Raw genomic sequence first — 26,250 nt, 5'->3', positions numbered from 1 at the left:
AGCCAGACTGGTAACTATGACAACAAGGGGTCAAGAAAGCTGGCCAGCATTCAACATTATTTTATTTTAATCCCCACATCTCCTTAGAGTGAAACACAGTGCTTGCAACTCTCTGATCTGCCCTTGTCTTTGAATGTCCATCTAGCACAGAGTAGAACTAAGCCAATTAACTTTTACAGAATTGGTAGAATTGCAAAGAACCTGTCAAGTCTGTTTTTATCAATTACCTCTCACCTCATTTTCTTGCAATCAAAAACTTCCACCTCATGCAACAAAATAAAATAGGAATGCTAATTACAAATCTACTAATTGCATTCTTAAAGACCCACAGCTAAGAGATGAAACACATTAGAACTACCCACCATGCCTCTGTAAAGCAGCTCAATAATCTATATTAAAATAGATACAGAATCTTGAAATCCCCTCTTCATTCTTTTCTGAATTTAGACTCTTTTTTACATTTCGGAATGTTGAGGAAAAATTCCCGTTTCTAAAAATTGAATTCCAAACAAATTCCATTAGTAATTTGAGCAGTCAAGATGATGTCTATATGGCCATACATAAAAAAAAAGTTTATATATATTTATAAGCGTATTAATGAAATTGCTTAGAAAATCCAAAATGATACATGCTCTTTTTGTTGTTTAATTTTAGATACCTTGATATAAATATTACATGCTTCCTGGAAGATTGAAGTGCCTCATAAGCAATCACTTGTTCCATAAGTCAATTGATTTTTCAAACACATTCATAAGTAAAATTCACATTTAAGAGTCATTGTTGCTTTCTGAAAATAACACTAATTGTAGCTTTCAGATTCTTCCTCAGAATCAAAGATAGTCTCATTTCAATATCTGATATGCATAAGATCCAATATTCAAGTCAGAGAAACTTGATAAAGTGGAAGACAGAATACATTATTTCAGAATATTTTAGTCCATTCTATTAACATGTTTTATTATATATGACTAGCAAAAACTGGCACTCATTTTAAAACTCACACTTTTTCCTTCCTATTCCATAACCAAGTGGTCCAGTGTATGCAATCAGTGGCTACAGGGGAAGAAAATGTTGGTTCCTGGCAAACTGAAAATGGAGATTTTAACAAATTTTATAAATTGTGTGACATGATATTGTGCAGGTAGTCATCACGTAACAATGATAGTTGGCATTGGAAACTCCATCACTAAGCAACACAATCATAAAGGACAATGTCAGGTGACCATACTGACTTACTAAGGCAATTGTGGCAGTTCCAGTTGTGACCATTAGGTAAATCCTACACAGTTGTAGCATCCTACAGTCACATGATTGTCACTTGTGACCTTCTGCTGATTTCCCCATTGACTTGTTTGTCAGAAATTGGCAGTAAAGGCTGAAATGGTAATTGTATGACTTGCAGGATGCTGCATCTGTCACAACTATGATCCCAGTTGCCAATCATCCAAATCATGATCACATGACTGTAACTATAATGGCTGCAACTATGAGAAATGATTTGTAAGTTCACTTGTTTGACAGTCCCACTGAAACTTTGGTTTCTAAATGAGTGATTGCCGAATGAGAACTACCTGTAAATTTCAAATTTAAAGAAAGAATTTCTTATATCTCTGAACTGAATTGAACTCTGAGCGCCAATACCACAAAGAGCTTGTTAACAAGATATGAAATATATAAATAAAACATAACATTTTACATCTGTTCAGCAAGCCAGAAAAGGAGGACACTGATGCTGGATGCATCATAAGTGAAAATGGAGACTTCTCTGATTCCACAGCAGAATTTGTATCAAAACATCACACATAACTTTGATGGAATTACATTTTACTACACGTAACTACAACCTTCTAGAAGACAACTAGACCAGAGGTGCGTTTCGGCAGGTTCTGACCAGTACTGGAGAATCAGTAGCAGAAATTTTGAGTAGTTCGGAGAACTGGTAGTAAAAATTCTGGCTGCCCCCCACCCCCATCTATTCTGTCTCCCAAGTCCCAGCTGATTGGGAGAGAATGGGGATTTTGCAGTAACTTTCCCCTGGATTGGGGAGGGAGTGGAGATTTTGCAGTATCCTTCCCCTGCCACGCCCACCAAGCTATGCCATGCCCACCAAACCACACCCACAGAACCGGTAGTAATTTTTTTTTGAAACCCACCACTGAACTAGACGTAGTCTGCCCAAGGGCATGGATGTTTTTACCATTCTTGGCATGAGTTTTCTCCACTGAGGGTTCCCCAGTGCCTGGAAAAGTTTTCACCAAGATAAAATTCACTCTTGCACCTTGATAAAAACAAGAGATTCTTTGAAGTATGAAAGTGACCTCTCTAAAGTGCCTCACTGTATGCCTATAACATTCCATATTTCCTAACAATTTGTTTGCCGCATTCAATGAATTTTTTTTGTATTGGTCTCTCACTATGAAATGTAGAATGAAATGTTTTATCATTAGAAATGTGTTTTATTGACAGTAGCTATTTTCAACTGCTCTGTGGATTCTTTGGAACTTTAAAATTTGGCAAGCTTTAAATGAACTGTATGAATTAATATTGTAAGCTAATTACGCCAGCCCTATTTGGCTGGGGTAGGAAGAGCCCATGACAATAAACTCAGTATTGTACAAAACAAGAGACAAGCAAGTATTTCAGAGTCCAAATACAAGCTGCATATGCTGAGCCTGAATAGTTTTGCACATGACTAAGATGATATCATAATCTGAAGAGTACACACTTAGGTGCCAATAAACTGTTTGCCTGGAGAAGATGCTGTATGGTTAAAAAATGTACTAAGTGGTAACACAGATTTACATCTCATTGTCAGTTAAGACAATAAGGGTCAACAAGGACAAAGAGTCACACCTGTATATACTATACTCTCCCATTTAACTCTACACCCTCCCCCCCCCACATGCTATGATTAGCATATGATCTTGTTCCATGTCCATCTGAAAATGATTGCCTTTTCCTGTAATTTATTTCCCTAATTTCTCATTTATATCAAATGCAACAATTAGCACTACGAGGGTCAGGGAATAAATGTGAAGGGTTAATAAGAACCAATCCTGGATTCAAATAATAATTACATAATGAGATCTTCCACAGTGATGAAATGCAACGGTAGATTAAATTGCTCCCCTTCCCCACCCCATTTTTGTATCTGCCACACAGACTATATCATCCCATTGTCTGTGTTACAAAGAAGGAGTGATCAACACTGACCTTTTCTATGGCAGTAATATAAATACATATTTCATATATTTGAGGAAAAGTTTCTTTCAAAAAAAAAAAAAGGCTGTGCTACAGCTTGTGCTACTATAAAGCAAGTTTAACTGCTTCAGTATGCCAAATGCATATCATGCTGTGAGCCATCACAGCAGTACATAGTATTGATTTAGAAAGAGACCAGAGGATTGGCAAGGTAGATAGGGCATAGTGTGCTCTCTGGGGCTTATGCATTATTTAGCCTTCATAGTTTCATCAGAAGTTGGTGCCTACATGGATTTTTAAAAATGACAGAATTTCTCTTCTGCAGGCAAAGCAGCCATCATAGATGAGAGAACAGTAGCATGGAACATACCAGAAATTGCACATCAGGATGTTTTTCTTGGCAGAAGTAAGGAGAAAAGAGTAAAATAAAAGAAGAGTGCATGCTTACATGGACTGGGGGGGAAATGAAAAAATGAAGCTCATAAATGGAAAACAAAAGATTGAGACAAAATGAAAGTGAATACATGAAGGGAGGGGAACATAATTCAGCCTTCGCCAGCCATTACTAATATACCCTTAGGACATCAAATTGAGATGGTAGTAGGTGCTAATTCATTCACTAGTACTGCTTTTGTTTATGACGTGTAAAATACAGAAGAAACAACAGTTTTCTTCTTTGATGGGTTTGCTACTCTGTTTCCCACAAATAATAATAATAAGCTTATTATGCTGGAGAGTCCAAACTGGCCTACAAGAAAGACCAAATTAAGAACAGAAAAGAGGCATGGGGGAGTCAAAGCATTATATGGTAGTACTTTAAAATATAGCAGAAAAACAGATAATAAGAAGACGGGGCAATGGCAAAGAACAGGAAAGTTGAAAAAAGATGGCCTAACCCAGCCTTAAGTATAAATGCATACGAAGCCAGAATTGAGAAGACAGCAACAGATAGCAAGTGCCACCTCTGCAAAGAAGCTGAAGAAACGATGGATCATCTGATTAGCTGCTGCAAGAAGTCTGCACCAAGTCTCTACAATTAACAGCACAACAAAGTGCAACAATGGCACATTGGAAGATCTGCAAGAAATATCATTTACCTGCAAGCAAGAACTGGTGGGACCATAAAATATAGAAAGTCATAGAAAATGAAGAAGCTAAAGTGCCTTGGTTCTTTAGAATTCAAATAGACAGATACCTGCCACATAACACTCCAGACAATTGTCTGGTTAGAGCACATAGCAGTACCTGAAACAGAAGAATAGAAGAGAAAGAACTGGAGAAGATAACAAAATTCAAAGACCAGCAAATAGAAATAGAGCAACTATGGCAAAAGAAAGCAAAGGTAGCACTAATAGTAATAAGTGCTTAGATCCAAAAACAATTAGAGCACCATTTGAACACCATTGGCATTGACAAATTCACCATCAATCAATTGCAAAAGGCAGTTTTACTTGAACAGCTTACATCCTGTGATGATACCTATAAAACCATGAAATTTCAACATCTGCCTATCCCAGGTCCATGGGAAGGACTCAATAGGGGGATAAAAATGCCAAATTCAGTTTAAACACCTGGCTGACTATGAGACGAACTGTAATAATAATAATACCTGGCAAAACTACCTAATAATGAAAAAAATCAACAAAGGGAACAGCACCAGGCAACTACAGGTCAATTACTTGCTTACCAACAACTTTCAAATTGTTAATTGGTGTGGTAGCTGATGCAATCCAACAGCATCTAGGCAAAAGCATGCTCTTTTTACCCAAGTAGAAAACTGCCCAGACATTAGAAGAACAAAAGATCAGCTCCTAATTGACAAGATGATTTTGGAGAATTGCAGGTGAAGGAAGACCAAGTAGAATGGAGTTTGAATTGATTACAAGAAGGCATTTGATTCCCTGACACATGATTGGATAATCAAGTGCCTAGAAATAACAGGAGTCAGTAAAAACATTAGAAGCTTTGTGCAAACATCAGTGACACAGCTGCTGATCAAAGGTGATAGACTGAGAAAGGTTAATATCAAAAGAGGAATCTTTCAAGGAGACTCGCTATCACCACTGCTCTTTGACACTGCACTGATTCCTCTGCCAACAGTATTGAACTTGTCAAGCCAGGGCACATCACCTTTCTTTCGCATGGATGATCTGAAGCTATATGGAAAACACCATCTGAAATAGAATTGCTGCTCATATGGTCTATAGAGAGAGAGCCAAGATATTGCAATGGAGTTTGAACTGGACAAATTTATTACCCTTACCATCAACAGGGGAAAAACAGTGAAAACTGAAGGAATCAAGGTGCCCTATGGAAATAACATCAAGAGCCTGAATGAAAATGATCACTGCAAATACTTGGGAATCCTTCAAGCTGACAATATCAAACACACGGAAGTCAGGAGGAAGATTAGAAATAAATACATCATGAAAGTGAAGAAGATCTTGAAGTCCAAACTCAGTGAAGGAAATACCATCAAGGCAATTAACCCCTGGGCAATTCCAGTCCTTAGAAACACTGCTGGAATAATGGATTGGATTCAAGCAGAACTGAAAGCAGAACTGGTGGATAGGAAGACCAGAAAAATAATTACAATGCCTTCCATCCATGAACGGATGTTGACTGATTCTATTTACCAAGAAAAATAAGTGGGTATGGAAGTTGCATGTTTACCAGAGTTTTAAAGAAGGAAAAAAAGGGCACTGGAACAATATCTGAAGGACAGTAAAGAAGATGCACTGAAGCTAGCACACCATGAAGGCTAGAGATGCCAAACTGACCTACAGCAAAGGCCAAATGAAGAACAGAAAGGAGACATGACAAGGCAAAATATTCATGGCCGCTACATTAAAAGCTAGCAAGCAAAGCAGATAACAACAAGTCTTAAGCTAATTTTGGCTGCACTAAGCCTTAAAAACAAATGCATACAAAGCCAGAATTGAGAAAACAGTAATAGACAGCAAAGCCAAATATATAGCTTCTGCAAAGAAGCTGAAGAAACAATGGACCACTTAGTTAGCTTCTGCAAGAAGCATACAAACAATAGCATGACATGGCTCCTTTCCCTTTGCTCTTAAAAATTATCAGTGTGTAGAAAGAATGAATGATACTTCCTTTTTTACTTATTCAATTTGGGTAGAAGAAGGGCAACTTTCATTTTTTCACCTCCTTAAACTCCTTCAACCAGATGCAGTATACATGCTGTCCAAGTAGTAGTTCCTCCCAACTGAAAGGTGAATATTCATTTGGAAAAGAAAGGTGGGGAAATACGAAGAAGAGACACTAACTAAAGGAGACAGTTTCACAACAAACTGCAGGGTGGGGTCAGGGAAAGAAGAAGATGCAAGAGATAAGAGAATGCAGTAAAGGTAGTCTTCACCTTATAACCATTTATTTAGTGACCATTCAAAGTTACAATGGCATGGAAAAAAGTAACTTATGACAGTTTTTCATACTTGTCTATGGAGATTCTCAAACATCCAGGTCATGGTTGTCCTAAAGGTACTTTTCAAGAGGCGACTGGACTCTCTGGTTTTTCTTTGAAGATGTTTTGCTTCTAATCCAAGAAACTTCTTCAGCATTGAAGTTGGGTTTTCACACTTATGAACATTGCAGCATCAAAATTCAGATACTTGGAAACTGATTCATATTTATGACGGTTAGAGTGACGGGGTCATGTGATCATCTTTTGTGACCTTCTGATAAGCAAAATCAATGGGGAAGCAAGATTCATTTTAACAACTGTTTTACTAACTTAACAACTGCAATAATTCACTTAACAATTGTGACAAGAGAGATTATAAAATGGTCAAAACTCAGTTAACAAATGACTTGTTTAGCAACAGAATTTTTGGACTCAATGTGGTTGTAAGTTGAAAACTACCTGTAACAGTATTTAAAAAGTTTAATTAAATTCATAATGAAGGAAATTTCTTTGAAGCTGAGAAGTTCTGAATGCCAAAAGAAGCTTTGAACTTTCTCACTGTTTTCCCTCTAAGACAGGTTGTCAAACTCACATCGTCATGGCGGCATCACATGACGTATCGGGATTTTGTTCTCCTTCGCTAAAACGGGCGAGGGTGGGGCCAGCACATGACACATCCGGCCCACGAGTTTGACACTCTTGCTCTAAGAGAAGAGGATCCAATGCCTCACAAAACTTCCAAAAAGCCACCATCCTTTGTTCAGCAGTTGTCACCATGAGTGAGAAATTCAGTATCACATCACACCGCAGAAGAAAGAACTATGTAAAGAGAACTACTTGGCAAGGGAACAAGAACAAATATGCTTGGATCATTTTTTGAAACAGAACAGTTACAAAACACAACATGGTTCTCCCAAAAACCTAGTTAAGTGAGATTGTATGTTTCTTACACAAGGCAACCCAACTGCTTCAAATGAAGAAACAATTTGTCGTGTTCACAAAATATTTTTTCTTAGGATAAAAAACAAACCCCATCAAAAATTCAATGTGAACGTACCTGTTTCTTTTTACCACTATTTAAAACTAAACACTTTCCCACTACCCAGTGTGAACAAGTTATCATTAGAGATAATGATAATCACATTCACTAAAACATGCAAGCCATCATTTCTTGTTGCTATGGTTTCAAATTGAACCCACATCCCCAGCTTCATTTTAATATGTACAATGGGTCAAATCTGAATGTGAATAATAGGAGCAGAATGAAAAAGGGAATCAAAGGTGCATTTGTAGTTATTCTTACATAGCATAAACTATTTGCTACAATATTCTTACAAATATCAATACATAATTGGGTGTGAGAAAAAACAAAATGATTTTCATTGTTTCCAGTTTAAATTATGTTACATTACATTCAATGAAATAGTGTGAGATTTCTAAGCAAAACATATTAAGTATCTTCTATAGGAAGGACTTGGGGGAGGGGGCACCAGTTTATGAAAGCTCCAGCGGATCAGTTTTTGGATTCAATTCTGTTTCAGGCCTGATGAAATCGCTTAGAGGACCAGACCTATAAAATCTTTCCAGATAGCTAGGAAACCTCTAAGGTTCCCTAACTTCCCTAACCACATTTGGGACATGAGGAAGAAGGAAGAAATAAGATAAAGTGAAGTCTCACATCACAAAAAAGCACCAAAAAATATCATACAAAGTTGGCTGCAGCTTTGTATCTAACAATATCATTATGAGGGAATGAAACTAAGGTTGCTGTCTGCATCTGGAAAAAGCCGGGAAGAAACATTTCCTGCTCCCACTTCGCCAAAGCTCAACTCCTTTCTTTTCTCAAAGAACCATCAAAGTTTAAAACCCCGAAAACATGAAGGAGATGGATTCGTTTGTTCATTCATTCATTCATTCATTCATTCATTCATTCATTCATTCATTCATTCATTCATTCATTCATTCCCCTACTCACATAGATTAGACATAAGGATCTACATATGTATTTCAGGTCTCTGGCTAATTTAGCCACATCCTGACACTTTTATGAATGTGCCAACATCCATAGGTATTCTTATTCCACAAAAGATGGAATAAGAATACCTATGTAGAATAAGGTACTTATTCTACAAAAGTGTGGATGTATGGGAGAGAAGGAGGAGAAGACAAATGAAGTGGGAAGCAACTTCTGAGAAAGTACAATTACTGCAGGCAAATTGTGGGTGCTCCAACACTGGAAATTTTAAAGACAACTGTAGAGGTGAGGTAGCATTTTCCTGGTCTTTGCAAGAGTCTGAGCAGCAATAAATCACTAGCAAGCTATTAAAACCTGGTCTTGAGGGATGTTTTTAATAGCTGTGATCTGTTAATCATTTTCAGAGGGTCTAGTTTAAAGCACATTTGCCTATTAAATCCTAGACGTAGAAAATCTGTTTAAATTATAAAATATGTTATAGGAAATACTTCTACATATTTTAATTTATTATGTGTAGTCAAGAAATAAAACTAATTGGTGAGTATTGACATCTTTAAAAAAAAAAGATCGTACAGCCAGTAAATGGCTCAGAATTGATATAAACTCTTTGACTTGATAGGGTGCATTTATTTGTATTTTATTTGTCCTTCCATAATAAAGAATTCCCTATACTAATTAATAAAAATCATTTCATTTAAAGCTTATGGACTGTAGTGCTCAATGCAGTGATATCTGTTAATCAGGATTCTGATAACTCTGACAATTAGTCTAAAGATTCTTATGTTGAAATGACAGAAATAAAATTCAGGCCTTAGCAAGCCTTTGGAATTATGGAAACTTTGATAAAGAAACCACAAGTTTACAGCTGAGCATGTGATCATAATCAAAGAATGAATGCACAAGAATGCTTCAAAATACACTCGGGGTTCTTCCAGTCTTATGGGAGGGATCACTTTTGTTCGGCACTGAATAAACATTTGATTTAGAGCAGTGTTTCTCAACCTTGGTAGCTTGAAGATGGGTGGACTTCAACTCCCAGAATCCCCCAACCAGCGCTGCTGGCTATGGGATTCTGGGAGTTGAAGTCCACCCATCTTCAAGCTACCAAGGTTGAGAAACACTGATTTAGAGAAAGAACTTGGATTCCGCCTTCTCATTTGCACTGAGCAACACCTCCTTTCCTGCTTAATAGTATCTATCCACCAATGAACTGGCATTCACAAAAGAAATTGTTTAACTTTTTTTTTTTGCAAGATATCAAACCTTTTAAAGGGGCGGTAGATGAAATATTATGTAATTATATTTGTGCATTGATAGATTTAACCATAACAATGGATAATTTGTTTATGCCAAAATTTCAGAAAATCCTAAATGCCACTAGAACGATGACATGACCCTGAGGTGGTGTCCTCCCACTGGTCGGCAAATACTGCCAGACGGCCCCCTATGGGAAGGTCGGACAGGCAGTCACTTTGAGCATCGAAAGGGACAACCCCTCCCACCCTGAAAAGATCATTTGAATGGGTACTGTTGTCCCTGTCTGGCTTGCCTGTCCTGCCCTTGTCCCTGTCTGAAAGGAAAGGGTCTTTGTTCCCTTTGTACCCCAGGTCCGCTGTCCGGTCCCCAAAAGGAGAAAGGACGAAAATATGGGGCTGGCCGAGAATTGACCCATCTAGTCATGCTAGGCGTAACTTTGCGTTTGTCCCTGGCCTCGACTCCAGGGTGTCTCCAAACAGCTTATCCCCAGAATTCGGGGAGGATGCCAGCCACCTCTCATTCCTGGCATCGGCCTGCCACTGGCATAGCAAGAGGAGGCATCAAGTTGCAATAGAAGAACCGATGACTTTTGCTGAGAAGCTTGAGGCATTTAAAGTGGCGTCTGCAGAGAATTCTATCGCCACCATTATTTTGTTAAGGTCTTGGTGAGACCTTGTATCGATGACTGGTAGTCAGTCTTGCAATTGTTTTAACCAGAGTAATGAAGCTCTGTTAAAAAATGATGCAGTCGAGGCTGCTTTGATGGCCCAGGCTGAAGCCTGATGAGCCTTGACCAGAGGCTGCTCCAATCTCTTTTCCTCAGGACAAAGGAGGAGCGGCCTCCTGGGGGTCCTCCTGGGGGTCCTGGCAAATTAGATTGTGATGACATAGTCACCACTAGGGCATCAACCATGGGAACTTGCAGTGCCTTGGTCAGGTCTGGTCCCATGTTGTACAAGTGCCTGTCCAAACAATTGGAATTGGGCCCACATCTGGGGGAGGACCATTGTCTTGCACAATGTCCAGAAAGAGCCTGAGAGCCAGAACTTCCTCTGACTCTATGGTGGGCTCAGCAAACAAGGGATCTGCAGGATCAGTAGACTCCATGGCAGTCCCGGGATTTGCTTGGACCGAGACCTGCTGGGTGATGACCTTAGCCTTGTGAAGCAAGAATCTAAAAAGATGAGGGTGAAACAGCCCCACAAAGGCCGGCTGGTCAGGCATAAGGCCTTCGTCATCTGACAAGTCTATATCACACTGTATCTCTTTCCCTGAAAGTGAGGCTTGACTGGAAGAAGCAGCTGAGCAGTCTGGGTCATTGAATGGGGTGGGATCCCCCAACCCCTGAGGTCTTTGATGATGAACTTGAGCCCTGGAAAGATCAGAGGCTACAGAAGCTGCCCTTTGTTGCAACCCGGCTGCGATGCCCTGTCTGATTGCTCTGCATGAGAAGACTGCAGTGGTGTAGACTCAATACCCTGGAGGCTCCTTTGTTTCTTGGCAGCCTCCTTTTGGGCCTTCTGGAACGCTTGTTCTATGGCCTTATGCCTCTATTGGGCCTGCTTTTCAGAAGACTTGATGGGCTTCTCTGATTCTTTACATGCTCAGGAGCAAGCCTTGCCCCGCTTTGCAGGCCTAGAGCCCAAAGGCGCTGCCTCATGATCACTGCCCTGATCAAGAAGGGAGTGTCCAGGAAATGCGGCAGCCATCTTAGAATCCCTGAACGGGAGTCTAGGCCCTGGGATATTGGTAAAAATGAGGCTAGTCCCTCAGGCTGTAAATGTGCCTAGCTCGGAGAGCCAACAGCACCAAAATCTGCCCTCATTTGAGGCCTGCAGTGGCAAAATCAGAAGGACTGGGGAGAGTGAAGGAGCCTGTGGCTTGGACCTTCCCCCCGTGCTACTATTTCTTCCTGAGGCCCAGTGTCGCAGAGCTATGCTCGTGAACACTGGCCATGCTTCCAATTACTATGGATCGGCTGCCCTGCAGGAGTCTCTCCGTCAGAGCGATCTTACCGGCTCTTCAAATTGGCGCCAATCTCCTCTGTTGCTCCCTCGATCAAGCACTACCTTTCTGAGACACAATGGGGCCAAATCCTCAGATCCCCAATGGGTCAGCAGTTCGGGGCTACGCCCGTGAGCACTGCCCTGAGATCTGGCAACCAGCAATCTCTTCGCCGTCCACGTGGCCTTCAGCGGGCTCAGGCTGAATTGCCTTTCATGCTGGAATAAACAGGGAGGTTCAACCAGCCAAACTGGGAACCATTCCTGCAGATCTTTAAGAGTTCGTCCAAAACAGTGTTGGAAAACAGTCAGAAATGGATCAGCTCCCCAAAAACACATCTGTCCAGATAGACTGAGTCTAAAATCTGGGAAGCAGGAGGAAGAGGCATGGCTTAACAGTTTGCAGACTCAGTCCTAGCAGCTAACAGACAGAGTTAACCCATTCCTGACTGCTGTTCCCTCCTTTATGGAGAAGTTCTTCATTTTCTAATTTTCTCCCATTCCCAATTCACACACATATAAATGCACAAGCAAACACTCATACAAAAACATGTTTGATTAAGTTTGGCTCTTGCACATTTATACATAAAAACACACTAGGTACTATAAACAAACAAACTCCTGGCACATCTTCAGGAGCCAGATTTTCATGCATAAGCTAATTCAGAAGCATAAAAGCTTGGATTTATATTCTTCTCAATGACTACCTGAACAAAAACTGAAGAGAGGCAGGAAAGATAATATTACTCATGCATGAAGTGAGAGAATGAATATAGACATTTGCCTCTCTTTGTCTCTGAAGGCAAACTATTGACAAGAGATGCTCTCATCTGCATATGCAGCTGTCACGTCAGATTAGCTCATCAGGTAATGGAAATCTGGCCTCTGATCCAGAAAGGATCCCTTTGCACAGAAGAACTGAGACTGTTTCAAAGAGATTGTATTATCTTAGGCAGCAGCATTAAATTAATATGCGAATGGTTGCTACTGGACAAACTTTTTTGTTAAATATGTCTTAGTGATTCTTATGCATATACCCTTTACCTCAGAAGTGATTTTACATGAATTTTTGCTTACTGCTTTTAGATCTTCAGAAACTATGAAGGAAAAAAAAAACCTTGGCATGAAACAAAATCTACTGGATGGATGGAGAAAAAAATATAAAAAGCAAAATATATTACTAAAGCAAATGCTTTACACAGCTTAAATTTTTAATCTCAATTATATCAAAAAGCCACAAGTTGCCCAGGGTTACTTAAATAATTATTTAAAGGGCTGAACAATGAAACAAAGCAATTTAGTGTCCATCAAGTTTATTGTAATATTTTACAACTGGGGAAGATATAAATATCATTTTCAACACAAAATGTATAAATTAATTCCACAGTCAGAATTGCCTTCTTCCAATATCACAGGTAGATTCTAGTTTAGGACAGCACTTGCTGTTTTCATTTTCAAATAAATCAATGTGTGAACTTGAATTACGAGGGAGGGAGGGAGGGAGGGAGGGAGGAAGGAAGGAAGGAAGGAAGGAAGGAAGGAAGGAAGGAAAGGAAGGAAGGAAGGAAAGGAAGGAGCCGTGGTGGCGCAGTGGTTAGAGTGCAGTACTGTAGGCTACTTCTGCTGATCTCCGGCTGCCAGCAGTTCGGCAGATCGAAGGCTCAAGGTTGACTCAGCCTTCCATCCTTCCAAGGTCAGTAAAATGAGGACCTAGATTGTTGGGAGCAATATGCTGACTCTTTAAACCATTTAGAGAGGGCTGTAAAACACTATGAAGTGGTATATAAGTGCTAAGGAAGGAGAATAAAAAGATAAAGCGAGTGGAAGCCAAGCAAATAGCATTTGGTAAATTATAAGAATAAAGAGAAATAGAATAAAAATAGAAGTTTGAGGTGAGAATAGATACATTCTGTGTTTCATTTAATTTACATTAGCAAATCAGCAGCATTATTATTCAAGTATATTAACAAGAGAGAGAGAGACAGACAGACATAGTGATAGCAATAGAGATAGAGATATAATTAAAATATATACATGTAAAGTGTTCCACTTAATAGATATATTTGAAAATGACAACTTTTGCATTATCTAGGATCAGCAATTTAGAATAACCTTTTATCAGATTTCCTATTAAAAACCTGAATTTGTTTTGATTGAATTCCCCTCAAAATGAAACAAATATTGACATATAAAAACTTTGATTGGATACCTTCCTTCTGCAATCAATGGAAAGTAACTAACTAAAAAATAATAATAACAACCCAGGAAGCCCATTGTTGTTTACTACAGTACTGGGTTTTAATTGTAACTGCAGCCTGGTTTAGGATAACATTGAGGAAGATAAATCTTTTCTGTTGAAGGCAGCCAAATAGTAATAATCGCCATCAAACATTGCCCCAGCCCCTTCAACTCCTTTCAAATATCACAATATTTGTCAATTACAGAGTATTACCTATGGACCAGGTAAAACATAATTCATATTTACACATTGCACTTTAGGAAAAGGTGATAGCCACAGCAATGATCCTTGAAAGCTGAATTTTCCAGAGAACCTGAATGTACATTTTTTTTTCAGTAGAAAAGGGAAAAATATCATTCTGAGCACTTTCATTAAATGTGTTATAAATATAGGTGTTTTTGGGAAAGAAGGAAATAAATAAGGTCAAGATGGCAGTCACAACTATGGATCCAAACTGCTACGTGTGTTTTTCCCCTGCAGCTATCCCTGATTACAACATTGTGTTGGCTACCGTGTCAAATTTTTGCCATGGTTAAATTTAAAATGAAAGTTCTTTTTCCAAAACATTTGTTAGTTTGTTGTAGTTGTCTCACCACAATCCAAATTCATTGTTGGTTGTTACATATCAAGGAGTTAAATATTTGGACTCTTCTGGACTTTTGCCTCTATGGCTGCCTTATCATTGGGGGGGGGGGGGAAATGAAAGAGATTCTTCACTATCCGATCCCAACCAATAAAGAGTTCTCGAATATATGTTATGAATTCACTGATCACATAGTTAACGAAATTGCATCTTCATGAAGATAAATGGAAGCCATGCAGTTTCCTTATTCTTGTGAGATGAAGTCAGTGTGTGTCCAAAGAAAAAGACATTTCCTATTACACCATGTTAATAGATGCTTTGTCTACTGAGGTAATACAGCACTTCTAATTTCAACACTTCTAAATTTAATCTGAGTGCATGGTGCTTTAAAAATTACCTTTATTTATTCTAAAATAATGCACTCATTAAAGGTGCATATGTATATGCATTTCTATCTTGTTCCAAGGTGTATTTTCTCCTTTCCAATGAGACTCAACACTATGCATTATGGTCTGACTAATTAGAAGCTCAAGGCTCAACTGCTGATTTCACAGGGTTCCAGAGAAAATGCTGATGGGCAGCAGATGAAGGGGTCTGACATAATGTTCACTACTGGATTTTCCACACTTCAGATTCTCTTCTATCTCTCTTTCTTTTCCCCACTCAAGAGTTTGTGTCCTTCATCTGGACTCAGGATGAGCATCTGACTTTTCATGAATCCTTCAGATACTAACATCTCATTGTTCTTTGTCCCATCAATCCCATAATCTTCCTAGGAGGACCTGCTCAGAACTGACAGGACCTCAGAAAAGGAAGAGAAATAAAAATTTGAACTATATAAATTTTAATGCTTTAAGCTTTAAACAGATGTTTTCTATTTAAAGCACTTTCTTTAAAAAAACAAACACAAAATATATCAGAATATACGGTGAATTAACCAGAGAATAATCACATTTTTCATGAATAAATTTGGCAAATTCATTTACAATCCCACCCTAAGCCACCTTTTCAGGAGGAAGAAAATGACAAACTAATTGACTGCCTTTGGAGGACAGAGTTGTCATTTCTCAAGCTCTGTTCCATTTTAATTTTTTTTAAGGTCATGATTTCTCATGTTTTTAACAGAAGCCAGTTTTCCTTTTTTATCTGTAATTAAATCCACAAGTTGTTATTCTCTGAAGGTCTTTGCAAATTGTGACTTGATGTTGTAGAGAAAGAGTGGCTTTAAAAGGTTGCCAATATCAGTTTAGTTTAAAAATCTCATTTATTATTCATTAATTTGCCTTTGAGTTTAGAATCACTATATTTAAATATAGAACATTTTGGCACATGCCTGATATCCAAGCTATATTCCTTTATACAGCAGGATGAACAAGTCAAATTTTCAACTGAACACTTTACTGAGTTTAACTTAAAGGGATGTTCAAGGCAATAATACCAGTTTTTCTGCTGACTCAGCATGGCAAATTTCCACTCAGGCAATTTAATGTTTGTTTGTTTTTTAATTTTAAAAAAATCAAAATATATACTTATGGATCATTCAGAGATAAATCTCTGTTTGATTGAATAAGTGGCGATAGGAAATGCCTAACTGGAAGTGTATTCTTTGTAGGAAACACTGCAAAGAAAAAGTAATATTTGTTGAGATATCTGCCTGTCTGATAATATTGCTATGAAAAGGATAAGTCAACACATGCACATCTAAGGTATTTGAGGGGGTGGGGGTCAAAAAAGAGAATATGGTAGCCATAACTGTGCAACTGAAATCCCAGTCCTTTTGATTCATGGACTAATGGAAAGAACAAAATTAGTGTAGACAATTTTCTCACTTTAAGGAAATGGTATTGGGACCAAATCACAATTGATGGCTGATCAACAAACTAAGAAGGATCAAAGCAGATTACTTCTGGATGTACTCCTGGATCAGGAAACCCCAAGCCATAGCTGGACTGGGAAGTTAAAAAAAACATATCAGAAAATGGCAATGGTATGCTACTTCCTTATTGTTGTCTAGCAAACTAGACGCAGATTCAAGGGAACATTGATTTCTACTTAATAAGAACAAAGAATGATATCTAAAAGATGATGTTGTAGATGAAGTAATCAAATGAATCAACTATCTTCATTTATAGCAGCCATCAGTTAAAATATATTTGAAGAGTTACTTCAGGATTTGGGATTTCCTCACCCATTCTTATTTACTATGCCATTGATTACAAAGGAGAAAAGAAATAACAGGAATAACATAATTGATGTACAATGCAGGGAGAGAAAAGAGCTGAATCAATTCAATGTTCTGTCAGCAATCTTCTCAGGATTCTTCAACAATTTCAGCACCAACCACCCTTTGCCCTAATGAAAATTGGGAGCCTCACTTATAATCAAAAGCTGTCGATGTGAATTTGCCGTATTCTATGGCAAATTCATGTTATGTACAAAATAAGATGTTTACTAGCAAAAAAGGCTGTCATGTGCCTTTCCTAATGTTTCCCAAAGAAGCTTTAGTTTCAAACCCCAAATATTCCTGTTTTTGCCATATTCCAAGACCAGCATGGATCACTATCATTCCTACCATTGCCAAACCCTTTTTCTTATAATGTATTTTAAGCAGTAGCCACCACACATATTGTTAAAATTTTTCCACTTCCTTTAATTCTCATTCTCTCCAGAAAATTAATTATTTGGGAAAATTGAGTTATATTTTATGCCAGCTTCACCTTTTTATAGTTTACAATGGTAATGAGGCAAGTGTTACAAGTAGGCAAACTTATTTAAATTTAAAAGAAATAATGGCACAAACTGCTTTTAATGAATGCTAAAGTGTCATCACACATGACTCCTCCTATTGATCTAACTATGACATGAGAAGAGAAGCATGCATACTAATAACACCAACGTTACAATCTTCACAAACCCTAAGGCAGCCTTAGTTGTTTATTTCACACACAGAGAGACACACACAAAGAGAGAGTGCTGATTTGGCTGCAGCAAAATTCCTTAAAATTCATAATATTAAAAATTTTAAAAATACTTTAAGTAAAAAACAAATATCAGTGCTGGGTAGAGAAATGTTCTTTTTTTCATGTTGGTCTGTCTTTCACTTAGCATGCTAAAAACCTAGAATGTTTATTGTAAAACAGATTATCCCCCTTTCATCAGAAATTTTATGGACAACTAATTAATTCAGTTAACACCAGAAAAGCTCCATTGTGGAAAATATCTAGTGAGATTTTGTTCCTTATAAAAATATGTGACGTTAAAAAAATCATCTGCAAACTTTTTCAACAAAATTCCACTTCAATTGATCCCTTGATGTGCCACTAGTGGATATGCTCAGAAGCTGCTGTGGTTTTCAAATACGGTATCTGCTCCACCTCAGTACTTTGGTTCAAAGGGATACTTTCACTGACATCGCAACAGCTTGCCACTCCTGTGATGATATGTACAGTCCTAAGTAAAAGAATGATGCAAATTCCAAATATGCCTCTCTACCTATCATAGACTTTGAAACCATACATTTAAAAACAAGTACCATCTGTAGCTGTTAATAGAAGAATATCCATGGACACTTAAGTTATAGATCTTGATAGGATTCATTCCCTTTGAATGTTGAGTTCAAAAAAAGAGATTGTAAGAAAGTCATCTATATATGGCAGAGAAATAAATTTGTGTTATCTTTTCTCCTGAAGGTAGTGAACGAAGTATAAAAATAGGAACTGAGAATTAAGCCAACAAAATGTGCATTGGTAGCAATAACAACAGGGTATTGGATTAGAATACCTTCAAGGCTCCTTCCAACTCTCTAATTCTGTATTCTGTACTCATACTTCATTTATACACAGGGTTTTTTAATGGTTTTCTATAGAAATGTTTTCTATGTACTGTTCTAAACATAAATTATGTAGCTTATCAAAACAAACCCCCCAAAAACTCAGAATAAGGACCAAACATATTATTTATCAATAATCCACTAATTATAGAATGTGCAACTAATATCCTTCTCTATCATATATCCAAATGAAATAGCCACATAATTCAGTGCAACATGATGTTACTTAGATGTTGGAAAGGAATAATGGGTGAGCTTTTGCCTATTTTACTTGTAAGTGATCTAAAACAAGTAGAAACCTTTGGTAAGAGTTACACTCCCTTGATTGGATCTCGTATACAAAACTGTTTGTCAATCTGTTATAGCATTTAAGCCTCATAACTCCATGATCTCTTGCCAATCAAATCCATCCTTATTAAGACTGACTAGATGAGTGTTCCATTTCTATGACTGCTATCACCACATATTTCTAATATTGAATTATAAAAGAAAACAAACTTCGAGCAATGTATGTAATTACTATATACCATACACTGTTGTATCTTACTAATGAAATAAACCAAGAATATTTATTTTGCAGATTTCCCTGCTTGTTCAGTTTCATGAAAAGCCACTTTGTTAATGCATTAACTTCAGTTTGGCTGACAATATGAAGTTATTTTTATAACTTTATTTTATAAGAATGAGGCGGACACATTAGTTTTCAGAACATCAGGTCCTTATTACTGTGTTTTGCAAAAGAGTCTAAAGTGGCTATGTCAGTTTAGCATTCTGGTACTTCTGTTTGAAAAGAGACACTTGATGCTTCTTTTTTCAGAAGTATCATTTCAAAAATTGCATGCTTTCAGCTATTGTAACTATAGTGGTTTTATACTGAACAGCCATAAATTGATATATGAATGACCTTGATTTATCCAGAATAAAAGAATTAAAGAGACCTTGGAGCTCTTGTAGTCCACCCTCTGTCCAAGCAAAGAAACCCTATATATCAGGGACGTCAAACTCATGTCGTCACGGCATCATCATATGATGTATAGGGGGATTTTTTCCTCCTTTGCTAAACCAGGCGTGGTCAGTGCGTGATGCGGACCGCGAGTTTGACAGCCCTGTTATATATTCTACCAGACAAATGGTTGTCCAATCACTTCTTTAAAACTTTTGTGATGGAACATCCACAATTTCTGAAGGCAAGCCATTTCATTACTTGATCTCACTGTCAGGAAATTTATCTTTAGGTGTCGATTGGTAAGTTTCCATCCATTGCTTCTTGTCCTGCCTTCAGGTGCTTTGGAGAATACGTTTACTCACCCCTCAGATATTGGAACATTGTTATCATGTCACCTCTAGTCCTTCTCTTCATTAGACTAGACATACCCAGTTCCCACAGCCATTCTTCATAAGTTTTAGCCTCCAGGCCTCTAATCATCTTTGTTGCTCTTCTCTGCACTCTTTCTAGGGTCTTAACAGTTTTCTGTATTGTGGCAACTGTATTAATGGCTTCCTGCTATGCTATATATTACCATGAGTACTATTGAACACTTCCAAAGTGACAATAATCTCTTTGAGACAGTGTATTAATTCATATCTGAAAGAACTTGTCCAGAATTGTTTATAGTATATGGGATGCACATTACACAATTAGTCACTGTAAAAATATACATAGAAATGCAGAATGGCAAATACATAATGAAGTACATAGGAAGAGAACAAAAAATGTTCTGAATGGCCTACATGTACCCATATTCTTGACAGTGGTATCTTAAACTCAAATATCAGCACTATTTTCAAGAACAGCTTCTAGGTACCATGTTCAGTCGTATTATTTTAATGAGAATTGGGGTTCCCCAATCCTCAATTGGTTTCATTCCTCTTAGGCCAACTATTTTAGTAACAGCTTCTCTATAGTATATCCTCCAACTAATGATAGTGAAGTTGACCAAGGGAAATGTTACTGTGGTGCCATTTATGTAATGAAGCCAAAGTAAACACCATCACATAAAGAATTAGCAGATGTTGTCTATGCATGCTTTAAACTGATTTTCAATCATTTAAAGTTTTATAATACATTTATTTCCATCTTACTTCTTCAAAGATGTGTACTATCAGGTAAACATCCACATACCTAGTAAGTATAAAAGCTGCAATATGACTAAAACAAAATAGTATAAAATCTGCTGAATTATACTCTTTCAATTGTTCATGTATTTAACTATTTATAGGTTTTTTTAAAAAAGTTAACACTGGAATTCAATCAATTTGAAAATAGATCTCAACTTTAGCTAATTTATTTTTTTTAAGTATTTTAAAAATAAAGATGTGCAGAGTTGTTCAAAAATGGGTTTTTGGTTGTACAAATAATATTTTTTTCCTTTTAGGATTATAACTGGCAACATAGCCAATAATTCTCACTGAATATGATAATTCACAAATATACAAATATCTGGAAAATATTACATTCAGACTTTGCATCCTTCCAAATTAAACTAGGAACTATAGTGGCGCAATGGTTAGAATACAGTACTGCAGGCTAACTCATTGCTCACTCCAGGAGTTTGATTCTCATTGACTCAAGATTGAGTCAAGCTTCCATTCTTCCAATATTGGTAAAACGGGGATGCAGATTGCTGAGGGCAATATGCTGACTCTGTAAACAGTTCAAAGAATGCTATAAAGCACCGTGGAGCGGTATAAAAGTCTAAATGCTATTGCTATTCAGAATGCTTTCAGACTTCATACAAGCAAGGAATCATACTGGTATGCATTGACACAGTGTCCTGGTGAACCTGAAAAACAAACATTACTGCTTTAAGATAATCAATTCATTAATGTTCATATGATTCTTAAAGCAGCAACACTTTTTTCCATTGCAAGAGGAGCTGGAAAAATGGTGGACTGCTGTGATTAACTAACATGAAAAGAGAAAATATGAGTATGTTAGGAAATTAATAATTGAACACAACCTGTACTGATATGGACCATATAAAATCCATTCCTAATTTGAATTCATCACTGCTAAATTACCAATAATTTACTCAATAATTAAGCTTTAAAAAGCTATATTATATTGAAATGGGCCCTTAGAAATTATTTTTAACTGTTTTAATTGGTTTTAATGGTAGAATTATTGATTGTTTAATTTTTGTTTTAATTGTGTGAGTCTCCCAAAATCACATGAAGTGAGACAGACAGTTACATTACATAAATAAATAAATAAATAAATAAATTTGCATTACACCAGACAAAGATGTTGTGATAAAGCTAAAACACAGCATTTAATATATTGGGAGGCCTTATATAATTAACATTTTAATTCAGGATGATAAAAACTACAGAAAATGTAAGTAAAACATAAGATTTTTTTTTTGTAATTGTCTTCATGTACTGCCATTTTCATTATTGACTACAGCTGTTTTAATAAGCTTACTGTTTCCTTCAAAACATTTTCTTTGGAAGACGATGTACCCCAAGGTGATATGTGTTTCGATTTAATATAATTTGTAGATAGTTAGGTAATTTAAGGATAAGATTCCCAAATGTAACTGCTATATGCACAGCAATTATGTAAATTATAATTACACATATAATATATCTACAAGGTCTGTAAGAATCTCCCACAGAGAGAAAATTTGTCTTATTGACAGTAGTTATCTATATTTAGGTTAGCTTAAAGAGGAACCAAAGAAAATATGTGACACAACCTTTACATGAATGGATATTGTTGTTTTACGTTAAGTACAGCAATGCTTCCAATATTGTTGGTAACCGATTTCTAGAAGAGACAGGAAAACCTGAGAATATTTCCAAGATCTTGGAACTAGATTACAAGGGTCTTTGTCAAGCCAGAAAATATTTTCATCTCTAAGCAAAACAAGTGGTCAATATTATATTAGTAAATTCAATTCCACACATAATTTCTAATTACAACAATGAATTTGGAGCCAGGGCATACCTAGTAAAGATAGATTTGGGGTTTAGTGTATTTTTCTCTTATCATTCTCCATTTTTATGGCAAATTTTTGCACATGTCATAACATAAACAATTTCCATATTTATAGAATGTAGACACTTCTTAGGTTGGCAAGATTAAAAATGTTTTCTTAGCTTTTCCTCTATCAGTGCTACTGCTAATCAACTCCATAGAAAAGTGATAATTACTGTACATTTACAAAAATGGTCTTGATGGATCTGTTAAATTGTCAGAACTTATTATACATGGCTATCTACTAGCAATCAAGTACAATATGAAAATGTACTAGATTATTTGCTTGCAATGTTTTCAATATCAAACATAAAACTCTTTTCTTAAGCTAGAAATCTACCCATGAACCTCACTGCCCACTGTTCATTTTTCAACTGCTTTTCAGGAGATTTGCACAAATTTTACATGCTAACCTATGGTCAAAATAGTCAACAGAGTCAGTATGATATAGTGGTGAAGGGGCTGACATAAAAACTAGGAGACTGTAAATTCTAGTCCCACCTTGCGCATGAAAGCCAGCTATATGTCAACTCAGATGGCAAACATATCTCCCTTTTTATGGAAAAAAAACAGGAGGCAGGAGTGTTAGATATGTTTGCCATCTGACTTGACATATAAACAAATTGATAATATAATCTAATAGTAAAAATAATGATCATGGCTATGGAAGTACAACTGATTTTCCACATTTTTCATGTGATAGACATAAATAGATTCTTTATTAGTTGTAGATACTGCAACTTTACTTTTTTTCTTAATCATGCCCTGTGGACATACCTGTTAAATACAGCTCATAAAGTAGACTTTTAAAAATCTCTTGTTTTAATCTTTCTGTACCAAACAGTACTAATGGGTTGTTGGATTGTACCTCCTATATATGGGTTTGCTTTGCAAGGCGTATATTGGCTATGCATAAAGTTTCATCATTCTACGGTGGATTCATATGGTGTCTGGAAAAACATTTTTTTCATATAGTTTTTTTTTTTAATTTGATTTATATGCCGCCCTTCTCCGGAGACTCAGGACGGCTTAAGTGTGTTAAGCAATAGCCTTCATACTATTGTATATTTTATACAAAGTCAGCTTATTGTCCCCACAAACTGGGTCCTCAATTTACCTACCTTAGAAAGGATGGAAGGCTGATTCAACCTTGAGCCTGGCAAGATTCGAACTTACTTTAATTGCAGACAGCTGGTGTTAAATTACAGTGCTTAGTCTGCAGAGCTATCCGGGCTAAAAGATACTTATGCTGGGCTATCCCTTAATCAGTAACAATAACAGAGTTGGAAGGGCCCTTGGAGATCATCTAGTCCAACTCCCTCCTCATACAGGAGACCTGTACTAGGGATTCGAACCACCAAACTGCTGACCTTTCTGATTGATTAGCATATTGATGTTAATGCTCAAGCTTTGTTGAGATCCTTCTGTTTCCCGAAACTTTGAAATGGAAAAGGCCTTCACCGGCCCATCATGCATGGTCAACCAACAAGTGAGTTTTGAAAGAATTGCAGCAAAAAAAACTGGCAATGGCAAAATCCAATACCAATAAAGTTTCTACAAGCTATAATATTATTTTGTTCTTGCTCATTAATATCATTTTGATTATTTTAGGCACGTTCTATGGCCAAGAAGCTGCTATGGAGGCACATGAGGCCACCACAAGAAATAGATGATGCCTGAACTACAAAAATATCAAGAGAAAGACCAAAAACATTGAGTACCCTTTTATAGATGTACAGAAAAAAATTACAGTGGGCTTTAGAAATACAAACAAGAAAACAGCATCCAGATCAGTACTTGAAAATAATTTAATGTAATATAGTTATGCTAATCCTTATAAGCTAAAATACAGAGAAGAGACTGCAGTGAACTCCTAATTAATTTATGCCAGTAGAAGTCAATAAAAAAACACAGATCATCTCAACATAGTCAAGTAGGATTCAAAGCATGATTTTGATAGGAAAACAATTTACAATCAAGACTAGATTCCAGAATGTCTGTAATCAAATCCAGAGTACTTTGCTCTGCCTTTTTTTCAAGAAGGAGATTTAGTTGTCAATTTGTAGTACTTACCATATGTAGGTTGTGGGAATTGTTAATTTGATAGCAAAAACATGGCTATGGCCTCTATTCTCCAGAAATAAAACCTAATTGTAACCATTCTTCTTTTGTGCTATGCAATTATACAAGTTGGAGGTCACCAAGACCAAATATTTATTAAAGAGTATATATACGTTTGCTTCATATGCAACATCATGAGTTCTCTTTCACTATTATATCCAAGATTCCCTCTCCATTTAATTCAGTTCTTTCACAAACAAGGAAGTGTCAGGCATTTCTAAATGAATGAGAAATGTTACTTAAGATTTTCTATTTCAGCTATCACTACCTCTTCAAAAGCCTATTCGTTAAACATCAATCTTCTGATGAGAATAATTTTCTTGTTATCGTGACTGTCTTTCTACTTTAAATGATAGGTGGGAAATAGTTGCATTCAAAAATAAAGATTCTTACCTGCTACTCTGACAACATCTGCAGTGGTAATATCAAGAGCATTCGGGTGCATTTTGAAGGTCACAGCTGGCCCCAACATGCTACAAAAAGGGAATTAAAGCAAAAAATTGGTAACCAAGAAAGATTAAAACATATATTTGTCCAAGGATAACCATACCCTTTTAATTTCCTGTTTTAGGGACAAAATTAAAATGTGTAAAATCATTTTTAACTCTCTCACTAAAATTAGGATGCATAACTTCATTACAAATGGGGTGGGGGGAAACAGAATGCAGGGCCATTTTGATTCAATTTTCATTCATTACAAAACAAAAATCCATTTTGCCTTTAGTTGTGGCATTCTCTGATGGACTCCCATCTAAGTATTAACCAGGTCTGATTCTGCTGAAATTGATAATAGCTTTTGAAAGAAAATACAATGACATCAATGTATCAATGCTGTGTGTTTCAACACATTATTACATAAAGTAAGTTATTTTATACTAATGGTTATATGCCAATTACTGTAAATTCCTTGAATCATTTATTCAATAATATCATGAGGATGTTATGTCAGGTTATGTTATATAGTCATAACTATTGAGAAATCATTCATTTTTCACCATTGAGTTTGAGATTGTCTCTGCCTGAGACGGGGACCAATTTTATTCTTTTTATAGTGATGTTCTTTATTAGAATGTATTCACCTATACCCATACAAGTGGATGTCTCCCACTTATGTTTATAAGGGAAAAAAAGATACAATAATGGGTAGAACTGCACATGCTATCTTTTATTTACCAGTGGAGACATGATACAAAGAGCTAGTGTCTCTAACTCCTAAGAGGGATGGGATCAAAAACTGGTGTAGGCCAATATGGTGATAGTGAGCAGCAACTTTGAGCTTTCCTCTCTTTTTTATTCTCTATTTTTACTCTTTTTCAAATACTCTTTCTACTTTTAAATCAATTTTTAACTTTTAAATTTAAAAAGTTTTAATTTTACCACTTGAGAGGTTCAGCTTTTACTCCAGCTTTTTTACTTCAGCTAGTAAAGCATGTAGTGAATGAGAGGAAAGATTTCTCTACTAAGCAAACAAAACCAGCTAAACATAGCTGTGGCAACGCCCAGACAACGCAAGATAAAAGATAACGGACACTGCAAGTAAGTCTCCTTTTCTCTTTTCTTCCCCCCCCCCTTGTGACCCCACAAACAAACCTAGCCCTATCTGTTTTCTCTAGATTGAGAAAAGGACAATTGCTTCTCT

General features: G+C 36.8%; 1 protein-coding gene across 1 annotated transcript in view; it reads right to left on the bottom strand.

Annotated features, from left to right (window-relative positions):
• The window catches only part of PTPRN2 (protein tyrosine phosphatase receptor type N2), a 717,244-nt gene that overhangs the window by 386,760 nt on the left and 304,234 nt on the right, over positions 1-26,250 (bottom strand). The window contains exon 11 of the mRNA XM_060683595.2: positions 25,005-25,084. Coding sequence (XP_060539578.2) covers positions 25,005-25,084 — 80 coding nt within the window. The remainder of the gene's footprint in view (positions 1-25,004; positions 25,085-26,250) is intronic.

Source organism: Pantherophis guttatus, chromosome 4 (assembly GCF_059756535.1).
Source record: "Pantherophis guttatus breed Tessera chromosome 4, ASM5975653v1, whole genome shotgun sequence".
Taxonomy (NCBI): domain Eukaryota; kingdom Metazoa; phylum Chordata; class Lepidosauria; order Squamata; family Colubridae; genus Pantherophis; species Pantherophis guttatus.
The sequence above is the reverse complement of the archived record's forward strand: the minus strand, read 5'-3'. Positions and strand labels throughout refer to the sequence as shown.